The sequence below is a fragment of the Salmo salar genome, chromosome 05 (assembly GCF_965601325.2).
Source record: "Salmo salar chromosome 05, fSalSal1, whole genome shotgun sequence".
Classification (NCBI taxonomy): domain Eukaryota; kingdom Metazoa; phylum Chordata; class Actinopteri; order Salmoniformes; family Salmonidae; genus Salmo; species Salmo salar.
The window spans coordinates 69,279,456-69,290,903 of record NC_138295.1 but is presented as its reverse complement, the minus strand read 5'-3'; the positions used below and the strand labels follow the sequence as shown (position 1 = coordinate 69,290,903).

At 47.3% G+C, this 11,448-nt stretch overlaps 1 protein-coding gene across 1 annotated transcript; it reads left to right on the top strand.

The window, feature by feature from the left end:
* Positions 1-1,435: 1,435 nt before the first annotated feature.
* On the top strand, positions 1,436-9,373 carry LOC106605663 (TYRO protein tyrosine kinase-binding protein-like). The gene is made up of 4 exons (XM_014201539.3): positions 1,436-1,796; positions 7,854-8,000; positions 8,118-8,182; positions 8,327-9,373. Exons 1-4 carry the CDS (start codon positions 1,751-1,753, stop codon positions 8,381-8,383), a joined length of 315 nt encoding a protein of 104 aa, XP_014057014.2. The 5' UTR covers positions 1,436-1,750; the 3' UTR covers positions 8,384-9,373.
* The last annotated feature ends 2,075 nt before the right edge of the window (positions 9,374-11,448 follow it).

Here is an 11,448-nt window from a genome sequence, read left to right as displayed (position 1 = left end):
TGCAAACATTTCAAAAAATCTGTTTTTGCTTCGTCATTATGCAGTATTGTGTGTAGATTGCTGATATTTTTTATATATTTTTTATACATTTTAGAATAAGGATGTAATGTAACAAAATGTGGAAAAAGTAAAGAGGTCTGAATACTCTCCGAAGGCACTGTATTTGAATGAGTGTACATGGAATTTCCCTACATCCTTCATCCTAAAAAAGCAATGTTGTTGCCTGAGAACCTTTTTGACCAGTGCCATAGAAATTGTTTTTATGAATGTAGGCCTATAGTAGTTTACCTACTCAACTCCAAGATAAAAGAACTTTGAACATGAAGTACCACGGTCATCCCTCTGCCCTTGGTATGATATTGTGTGATTTTTGTCTCTGTGGTACACTCTGAAATGTGAACTCTGAGTTGACTGTTGATTTCCATCCACTCTATCTTTTATAGATAGGCTACCTTATGTCTCTAATGTAGCGAGGTGTTTAATGTGCCGACAGGGTAAGCTATCATTTCAGATGAACTCGTGGTTGAGAGAATCAGGCTTGGCTAGAGCTGCTCTCAGGTGTTGGAAACCACAGCCTACAGAAAACCACAGGTCCTGTTAGAAAGAAGAAAAAAACAGACAATCTGCTGGACGCTGAGCGGAAAAGGTCTAGTGTGGTGGCCATGGTAACAAGCAAGGCCTTTGTCAGAAACAAATAGCAGAGCTGACGTCCCTCATCCACAATTAGCAGAAGAAGACACTGTCTGCTGAGATCTGGGTTCTTGATCTGTCAGATAACACTGTATGGTGATAAATAAATGTCTATGATGAATGTCAATATTTGTTCCGTTGACCCATCACAGTAGTGTATGAGGTGTATAGTGTGTTGAGGCTCCTCCTCATGTTGATAGGCTAGGTCATTTCCTGAGCTGGTGTGAGTCTAACCACTAAAAGTCAGAAGTAAAACCCCTCACTGACTTCTCTGGTATTGGCCTGACCTACCATTCAGGGAAGTGAAGTTCTGTTTGTATTTATAAGAAATGGGTTTAGACAGGCCCATTGGCCCCCAGAAATGGCAAACTATACCAGCATTGTATGAAGACAATATTGGTATACATTACAATACAGTAACAGTAGCTGCTACTAATTGAACACTGTGTAGCCTCAACATGGTCAAAACTATATTGTGGATATCATGACTGGTCAGTCCTTGCATCCATAGCAATGTCTATGAATTTGAGAATGGTTACATTCCTCCAGCCACATCCCTCAGCTTTTTCCTGAAACAGGGGCAGGGAGAACACTTTGTTATTGTTTTAACTGCTGATTGCTGCTTTAAGTATGAATCTAAATTAATAGAAGTATTTCAGGAGGGTGAAAAAGTTATTCTGGGGGAGAAAGGTTTTTAACATTTGAGCCAATGACTATGGCTTGTCTTCTCAAAACGACATGCATGTTATCAATTTGTGTGAGCTGACGTGTGTAGAGTTCAACACTCATGTGGACATGACATCACAGGGGCAGAAACAGAAACCCACTCACTGGCTTCCTTGTCAGTCTGCTCCCCCTTCGCTCTCTCACACACAGGCACACAGTTACAGGACACACAGAACACTGTCTCGTGCACTCCTACGGTTTACATAGTACCTTGTCTGTTTCGCTAGCTCTACTACAGAGTCATTGTGGACAGATTACCTTGGACAAAGCACCAGGGACCCAGAGCCTTAGACCTCTCCTTTCCTCTAGTCTCCTTAGTAGGACCAGGCTGAAAATGGGCAAGGCACTCTGTATCATGGTTCCCGTGAAAGGAATGTTTGGTAAGTGGCTCTACATGTGGTCATATTATCAACAAACTATCTGTCGATAAGTAACTGCATGCTAAGGTTACGGTTAGGGTTAGAATAAGGGTTTGGCTAAGGGTTTGGGTAAGGGGTACGTTTAAGGATAGGATAAGGCTTAAGGTTAATAAATAGTTAGTTGACATGTGTCACGTCCTGACCCTTGTAAGAGGTAATTTGCCATAGTAGTGGTCAGGGCGTGACAGGTGGTTGTGTTGGGTGGTTTTGGGTTTTCTGTTTATATGTGGGGTTTTTCTAGTATTCTATTTCTATGTTTTGTTTTCCATGTTTTGGCCGGGTATGGTTTCCAATCAGAGGCAGGTGTCTTTCGTTGTCTCTGATTGGAAGCCATACTGAGGCAGCCTGTTTTCCTTTGGGGTTTGTGGGTAGTTGTTTTCCGTTTTGTATACGTACCTGACGGAACTGTTGGCTGTCGTTTTGTTATTTTGTTGAAGTGTTATCATGAATAAAATAAATATGAGCACTTTACACGCTGCGCCTTGGTCCCCTTTCAACGACCCCTGTGACAGAACTACCCACCACCAACGGACCAAGCAGCGTGCATTCTCGAGGAGGAAGAGCAGGACCAAGCAGTATGGGTCAGAGGAGTGGACCTGGGAGGAGATCTTAGATGGGGCAGGACCCTGGACAAGCCCTGGGGAGTATCGCCGTCCGCAGTGGGAGATAGAGGCAGCGAAGGCGGAACGACGATACTGGGAGGAACGGCTAGGCAGGCCAGAAGAGGCCGAGAGGCAGCGGCAAAAAAACAATTGGGGGGGGGGGGGGGGTCTCACGGGTAGATTGGCGAAGGCGAGGTTAAGACCTGAGCCAACTCCCCCTGCTTACCGTGGGGAGCGAGTGACGGTAGAAGCACCGTGTTATGCGGTGGTGCGTACGGTGTCGCCCATGCGCACTCACGGCCCGGTGCGCTCGGTGCAAGCTCCTCATCGTTGCCGTGCTAGAGTTGGCCAGCAGCCAGGGAGAAGTGCACCGGTTCAACGTATCTGTTCCCCTGTGCATCTCTTCGGCCCAGGTTATCCTGCACATGATCTACGCACGGTACCCCCCATGGCTCTAATATATGGATTTCAAATGCCTGGGCAGGGATTCAGCCATGGGTGGGCCTGGGAGGGCATAAGCCCACCCACTTGTGAGCCAGCTCCATCCACTAGGGAGCCAGGCCCAGCCAATCAGAATTAGTTTTTCCCCACAAAAGGGCTTTATTACAGACCAAAATACTCCTCAGTTTCATCAGCTGTCTGGGTGTCTGGTCTCAGACGATCCCGTTGGTGAAGAAGCCAAATGTGGAGGTCCTGGGCTGGTGTGGTTACACGTGGTCTTCGGTTGTGACATACATCCAAATTCTATGAAATGACGTTGGAGGCAGCTTATGGTAGAAAAATTAACATACAATTATCTGGCAACAGCTCTGGTGGACATTCCTGCAGTCAGCATGCCAATTGCACGCTCCCTCAAAACTTGAGGCATCTTTGACAAAACCGCACACTTTAGAGTGGCCTTTTATTATCCCCAGCACAAGGTGCACCTGTGTAATGATCATGTTGTTAATCAGCTTCTTGATATGCCACATCTTTCAGGTGGATCTATTATCTTGGCTCGGAGAAATGCTCACTCACAGGGATGTAAACACATTTGTGCACCAAATTTAAGAAAAATAAGCTTTTCTGTGCGTATGGAACATTTCTGGGATCTTCTATTTCAGCTCATGAAACATGGGACCAACACTTTACATGTTGCGTATACATTTTTGTTCAGTATAGTTAAGAAGCTGAGGATAGAAATAGGCTTCTTCTATAGAAATAGGTCCTGCCTCTCGCTAAATAGTAGAAAGCAGATTATTCAGTCAACGTTGCTATCGGTCTAGACTACGGTGACTATACGAACGCAGCTACCACTTCGTTAACGCCATTGGATGCAGTTTGTCATAATGTACTGCGCTTTATTACTGGTGACAATTTTATTATAAATCACGGCATTCTCTACTGAAAAGTTGGTTGGCCCTCTTTGATGTCACGTAGGTTGAAACTGTCACGTCCTGGCCAGTATAAGGTTAATTGTTTTTGTAGTTTGGTCAGGACGTGGCAGAGGGTATTTGTTTTATGTGGTTCGGGGTGTTGTGTTTGTGTAAAGGGTGTTTGATTTAGTATTTCTGGGTTTTTGGTTGATGGTCTATGTGGTTGTATTCTATGGTTAGTCTGGTGTGTGTGTTTCTATGTTTGGTTAATTGGGGTTGGGACTCTAAGGTTGAAGGCAGGTGTTGTCTATCTGCCTTTGATTGAGAGTCCCATATATTTGGGTGATTATTCTGTGTATAGCCTTGTGCCTTACCAGACTGTTTATTTGTCGAGTGTTCGTTTTTTCGTTATTTGGTATGTTCATTTTTGAGAGTAATTAAAAATCAAGATGAGCATTCACGTACCTGCTGCGTTTTGGTCCTCATTCACCGACAACAGCCGTGACAGAATCACCCACCACTCAAGGACCAAGCAGCAGAAGAAGGAGCAGAGGGAATTCGAGTTGGACTGGCGGGAGAAATGGACCTGGGAGGAAGTTCTGGACGGGGCCGGACCTTGGCACCTTGGCACCAGGCTGGGGATTATCGACGCAGTGGGAAATTGAGGCAGCCAAGGCAGAGAGGCGGTGGTACGAGGCCAAGTACGCGCTGAAGGAGAAGCACGAGAGGCACCCCCAAGAAAATTTTTGGGGGGGGCACACGGGTAGTTTGGCTAGGCGTAAGAAGAGCCGGAAGCCAGCTACCCGTGGTTATATGGAGGAGCGTATGGGGTGGAGAGCGCTATGTTTCGCTGAGGAGCGCACTATCTCACCCATACGCACGCACAGTCCGGTGCGCGTTATTCCAGCCCCTCGCAGGTGCCGTGCTAGAGCGGGCCTCCAGCCTGGTAGGAGGATGCCTGCGCATCTGGTCGCCGGTACGCCTCCGAGGACCAGGCTACCCAACTCCCGCTCTACGCACGGCTACCATCAGGCCCCTGCACAGCCCAGTCTGCCCTGTACGGGCACCCCGCTCGTACAGGGCTACTAGTTCCATCCAGCCAAGACGGGTTGTGCAGGAGGTAAGATCTAGACCGGCTGTGCGCCTCCATAGCCCTGGGTTTCCAGCTCCTGTCTCTCGTGCGGACCCGGAAGTGTGTCAACCCAGTCCGACTCGTCCTGTTCCCGCTCCACGCACTAGCCTGGAGGTGCGTGTACATAATCTGGTAAGCCCAGTACCAGCACCACGCACCAGGCTACAAGTGCGTCAACCCAGCCTCGCCAGTCAACAGTCTTCATCAGAGCTGCCCGCCAGTCAACAGTCATCAGAGCTGCCCGCCAGTCAACAGTCATCGTCAGATCTGCCCGCCAGTCAACAGTCATCGTCAGAGCTGCCCGCCAGTCAACAGTCATCGTCAGAGCTGCCCGCCAGTCAACAGTCATCGTCAGAGCTGCCCGCCAGTCAACAGTCATCGTCAGAGCTGCCCGCCAGTCAACAGTCATCGTCAGAGCTGCCCGCCAGTCAACAGTCATCGTCAGAGCTGCCCGCCAGTCAACAGTCATCGTCAGAGCTGCCCGCCAGTCAACAGTCGTCAGAGCTGCCCGCCAGTCAACAGTCATCGTCAGAGCTGCCCGCCAGTCAACAGTCATCGTCAGAGCTGCCCGCCAGTCAACAGTCATCGTCAGAGCTGCCCGCCAGTCAACAGTCATCGTCAGAGCTGCCCGCCAGTCAACAGTCATCGTCAGAGCTGCCCGCCAGTCAACAGTCATCGTCAGAGCTGCCCGCCAGTCAACAGTCATCGTCAGAGCTGCCCGCCAGTCAACAGTCATCGTCAGAGCTGCCCGCCAGTCAACAGTCATCGTCAGAGCTGCCCGCCAGTCAACAGTCATCGTCAGAGCTGCCCGCCAGTCAACAGTCATCGTCAGAGCTGCCCGCCAGTCAACAGTCATCGTCAGAGCTGCCCGCCAGTCAACAGTCGCCAGACTGCGCTGAACTGCCGGAGTGGCCAGACTGCGCTGAACTGCCGGAGTGGCCAGACTGCCCCGAACTGCCGGAGTGGCCAGACTGCCCCGAACTGCCGGAGTGGCCAGACTGCCCCGAACTGCCGGAGTGGCCAGACTGCCCCGAACTGCCGGAGTGGCCAGACTGCCCCGAACTGCCGGAGTGGCCAGACTGCCCCGAACTGCCGGAGTGGCCAGACTGCCCCGAACTGCCGGAGTGGCCAGACTGCCCCGAACTGCCGGAGTGGCCAGACTGCCCCGAACTGCCGGAGTGGCCAGACTGCCCCGAACTGCCGGAGTGGCCAGACTGCCCCGAACTGCCGGAGTGGCCAGACTGCCCCGAACTGCCGGAGTGGCCAGACTGCCCCGAACTGCCGGAGTGGCCAGACTGCCCCGAACTGCCGGAGTGGCCAGACTGCCCCGGACTGCCCAGACTGTCCCGAATTGCCGGACTGCCCAGACTGTCCCGAATTGCCGGACTGCCCAGACTGTCCCGAATTGCCGGACTGCCCAGACTGTCCCGAATTGCCAGACTGCCCAGACTGTCCCGAATTGCCGGACTGCCCAGACTGTCCCGAATTGCCGGACTGCCCCGACTGCCCCCCGGCGATGCCAGACTGGCCCGACTGCCCCTCGGCGATGCCAGAGTGGCCCGACAGCCTGGAACGGCCGGAACCAGAGCCACCTCCAGAAATAGGTGGGTTGGGGAGGGGGGGTGTAGCACAGTGCCGTCGTTGACGGCAGCCACCCTCCCTTCCCTCCCTTTAGAAAAGGGGAATTTTTTTTGTTGGTGTTGCTTGGGGTTATTTTTTTAAGGTGCTTCTGGGGTAGCACCTTTAAGGGGGGGGTACTGTCACGTCCTGGCCAGTATAAGGTTAATTGTTTTTGTAGTTTGGTCAGGACGTGGCAGAGGGTATTTGTTTTATGTGGTTCGGGGTGTTGTGTTTGTGTAAAGGGTGTTTGATTTAGTATTTCTGGGTTTTTGGTTGATGGTCTATGTGGTTGTATTCTATGGTTAGTCTGGTGTGTGTGTTTCTATGTTTGGTTAATTGGGGTTGGGACTCTCAGTTGAAGGCAGGTGTTGTCTATCTGCCTTTGATTGAGAGTCCCATATATTTGGGTGATTATTCTGTGTATATAGCCTTGTGCCTTACCAGACTGTTTATTTGTCGAGGGTTCGTTTTTTCGTTATTTGGTATGTTCATTTTTGAGAGTAATTAAAAATCAAGATGAGCATTCACGTACCTGCTGCGTTTTGGTCCTCATTCACCGACAACAGCCGTGACAGAAACATTGCTATGGTTTCATTTATATAGCCCTTTGACAAAAAGTCCCACTGTAACAAACATAATTACTCAACTTTAGACATAGAAGTTACCACAACCGGTCTCAAGGATGGCTAACTCTGGAAATTCCTTTGGTCTGTACTGAGTTAGGTAAATCAGCTTTTAGTTTTCTTGCATGTTATTTGTGGAACAATCTTCAAAATGTTCTTAAATGTGATGTTTTGGTGACTCTTGGGCAATTCAGAAAGCCGATTGAGGACCTTATTACTGATTGTGTTTGTTTTTTGTAACTGCTTGTGTTTATATTTTGATGTGTGTGTTTTGGCTCATCTTTAAAAGATAACTTTGGTTTCAGTACGACTCTGATAAAATAAAGGTTAAGTAAATAAGTCAGCAGTAAATATTTTCTAAAGGACACAGTAGGAGCACTTTTCTAAAGGACATGTGTCTAGTGTTAGAATTCGTTTTACTTAACAAATTAAAATGATAGTTGAAATAAAGTCTGTGTTGACTTTTTGAAGTGTTTGTTTGTGCGAGTTGGTGTGTGTAAGCTGGGGGTGAATTTATAAGAAATGTACCCAAAAAGAAGAAGTGTCCTTATTACAGAGTTTTCACCTGCATTGGAGTCATTCAAGAGATAATATCCAGTACATGTTCTGTTATCTGCTTTAGTAAGTGAATTACCAAAATCCACGTTCTGACTATGGTCAGTAAGCAGAATGCTCTCTCTCTCCAGACTGTGGCCAGTGCTATCAGATAGATATGGGGGAATTGGTGGGCATCATCGCCTGTGACATCATCCTGACCCTCCTCATCGCTCTCGCAGTGTTCTGTTTTGCTTCATTGCAGAAGAAGAGGAGTCAACAGGAATCCAGACTGGAGGGTGAGGGGTGTGTGTGTGACTCTATGTGTGACTGTGTGTGTGTGACTGTGTTTGTGTGTGTGCTTGCATGCATCCTCCACTCATCCCTAACCCCTCCTGTTTGCCATCTCTCCTCAGGTAAAGGGAAAACACTCACAGCATCAAAAAGGAAGACAGTAGAAATCACAGAGTCTCCCTACCTGGTACAGAGGCACTAACCATTGTAGAGCACAGTCCTCAAAGCATACAGAATATACATTCATACGGAGTAACTGTTCATGTCTGGTGTGAAACATTTATGATTCCTTCCCTGTTGAATTGTTTTATTTTTGCCTGTACTGTTGTAGGAGCTGCATGGAATTCAGTCAGACGTGTACAGTGATCTCCAACAGTTTCGGAAATGAGACTACTTTTTTGAATGGACTGCATGTATCTTGCTGCCTGGTGCTTAAATCTGACAAGGACTGAAATTTGCACATCTGGGATTTATATTTATACTCATCTCCTCACTGTTATCTTTCAACTTTTGTGTGTCTGTCTAATTGTACAGTTAATAGAATAGCATAAGACACATTCAAGAGATATTGTATATATTTGACATAAATAGACCTGTTTACGTTTGTTTAATAGGATACCTTTTATAGTGTTTTAAAAAAAATCATTTACATGCAATTACATTGCATTATACATCTGTAATTTCTGTTGATTAATGGGGTTATTTTATTCTATATTTCATAAGCTCATCATTTGTATATTACCAGAAACAGTTCATGGAAGCACCATTAATATTGCCCACAGGATGTTGGTGGCACCTTAATTGGGGAGGACTGGCTCATGGTAAAGGTTGAAGCCGGATAGGTGGAATAGTATCAAACACATGGTTTCTATGGGTTTGATGACATTCCATTTGCTCCTTTCCAGACAATTTTATGAGCCGTCCTCCCCTCAGCAGCCTCCACTGATATTGCCTATTATTAATATTAGTCATATGGTCTGAAAAACTATTAGTCAACTGGGATGAAAAACTTCCAGAAGATATTTTAAGTTGAGTTTCTGTCTGCTCCTTGTTAGTCATAAGATGGAGTCCCTTACTCACTATAAACACCATGGTTGTGGTCAATTCATAATAATGTTAAGATAAAAAAAGACTCTACATCCTCTTTGAAAATAATAAGAAATGAATATGAATGGGACTATTAATAATTGCCTATGCCTGGAATGTGTTCGCCCGGGCCGATGTGGGGACTTTAGGTGTTAAATAAATAAAATCAAACGATTTTGGAGCCCAGTGCTGTTTATTGTATTGGTGAGGTTGCTACATATCAAATAGATTGTTCATTGCTTTTATTCACAACTAAAGTATGTCTCCATTTCTAAAATAAACATGAACAAAACTTTTTTACACCTACTTCAGATGTGTTTAAATCTTGAATGAATTGCATCTTTCTAATACTGACATGTTGAGGTAGGTTGTATAATCAAGTAACATATCTAATCAAAACAAAGACACCACTGTTAGTCACATGTTTGCCCTTACTGTCGGGTTGGTGAGTTGTAAACAATGGATCGCATGTCTGCAGTGGGAAATTGATTGCGCTGCCACATTTGACTGCGCAGTCACTGGAAAGGGGGTAAAATGTCACTTAATAGATCAAATCAAATGTATTTATATAGCCCTTCGTACATCAGCTGATATCTCAAAGTGCTGTACAGAAACCCAGCCTAAAACCCCAAACAGCAAGCAATGCATGTGAAAGAAGCACGGTGGCTAGGAAAAACTCCCTAGGAAAAACTCCCTAGAAAGGCCAAAAACCTAGGAAGAAACCTAGAGAGGAACCAGGCTATGAGGGGTGGCCAGTCCTCTTCTGGCTGAGCAGGGTGGATATTATAACAGAACATGGTCAAGATGTTAAAATGTTCATAAATGACCAGCATGGTCAAATAATAATAATCATAGTAGTTGTCGAGGGTGCAACAAGCACGTCCGGTGAACAGGTCAGGGTTCCATAGCCGCAGGCAGAACAGTTGAAACTGGAGCAGCAGCACGGCCAGGTGGACTGGGGACAGCAAGGAGTCATCATACCAGGTAGTCCTGAGGCATGGTCCTAGGGCTCAGGTCCTCTGAGAGAAAGACAGAAAGAGAGAATTAGAGAGAGCATATTTAAATTCACACAGGACACCGGATAAGACAAGAGAAATACTCCAGATGTAACAGACTGACCCTAGCCCCCCGACACATAAACTACTGCAGCATAAATACTGGAGGCTGAGACAGGAGGGATCAGAAGACACTGTGGCCCCATCCGATGATACCCCCGGACAGGGCCAAACAGGCAGGATATAACCCCACCCACTTTGCCAAAGCACAGCCCCCACACCACTAGAGGGATGTCTCCAACCACCAACTTACCGTCCTAAGACAAGGCCGAGTATAGCCCACAACGATCTCCGCCATGGCACAACCCAAGGGGGGGCGCCAACCCAGACAGGAAGACCACGTCAGTGACTCAACCCACTCAAGTGACGCACCCCTCCCATGGACGGCATGGAAGAACACCAGTAAGCCAGTGACTCAGCCCCTGTAATAGGGTTAGAGGCAGAGAATCCCAGTGGAAAGAGGGGAACCGGCAAGGCAGAGACAGCAAGGGCGGTTCGTTGCTCCAGCCTTTCCGTTCACCTTAACACTCCTGGGCCAGACTATACTTAATCATAGGACCTACTGAAGAGATAAGTCTTCAGTAAAGACTTAAAGGTTGAGACTGAGTCTGCGTCTCTCACATTGGTAGGCAGACCATTCCATAAAAATGGAGCTCTATATCCTGCCTGTTTGGCCCTGTCCGGGGGTATCATCGGATGGGGCCACAGTGTCTTCTGATCCCTCCTGTCTCAGCCTCCAGTATTTATGCTGCAGTAGTTTATGTGTCGGGGGGCTAGGGTCAGTCTGTTACATCTGGAGTATTTCTCTTGTCTTATCCGGTGTCCTGTGTGAATTTAAATATGCTCTCTCTAATTCTCTCTTTCTCTCTTTCTGTCTTTCTCTCGGAGGACCTGAGCCCTAGGACCATGCCTCAGGACTACCTGGTATGATGACTCCTTGCTGTCCCCAGTCCACCTGGCCGTGCTGCTGCTCCAGTTTCAACTGTTCTGCCTGCGACTATGGAACCCTGACCTGTTCACCAGACGTGCTTGTTGCACCCTCGACAACTACTATGATTATTATTATTTGACCATGCTGGTCATTTATGAACATTTTAACATTTTAACATCTTGACCATGTTCTGTTATAATATCCAACCTGCACAGCCAGAAGAGGACTGGCCACCCCTCATAGCCTGGTTCCTCTCTAGGTTTCTTCCTAGGTTTTTGGCCTTTCTAGGGAGTTTTTCCTAGGGAGTTTTTCCTAGCCACCGTGCTTCTTTCACATGCTTTGCTTGCTGTTTGGGGTTTTAGGCTGGGTTTCTGTACAGCA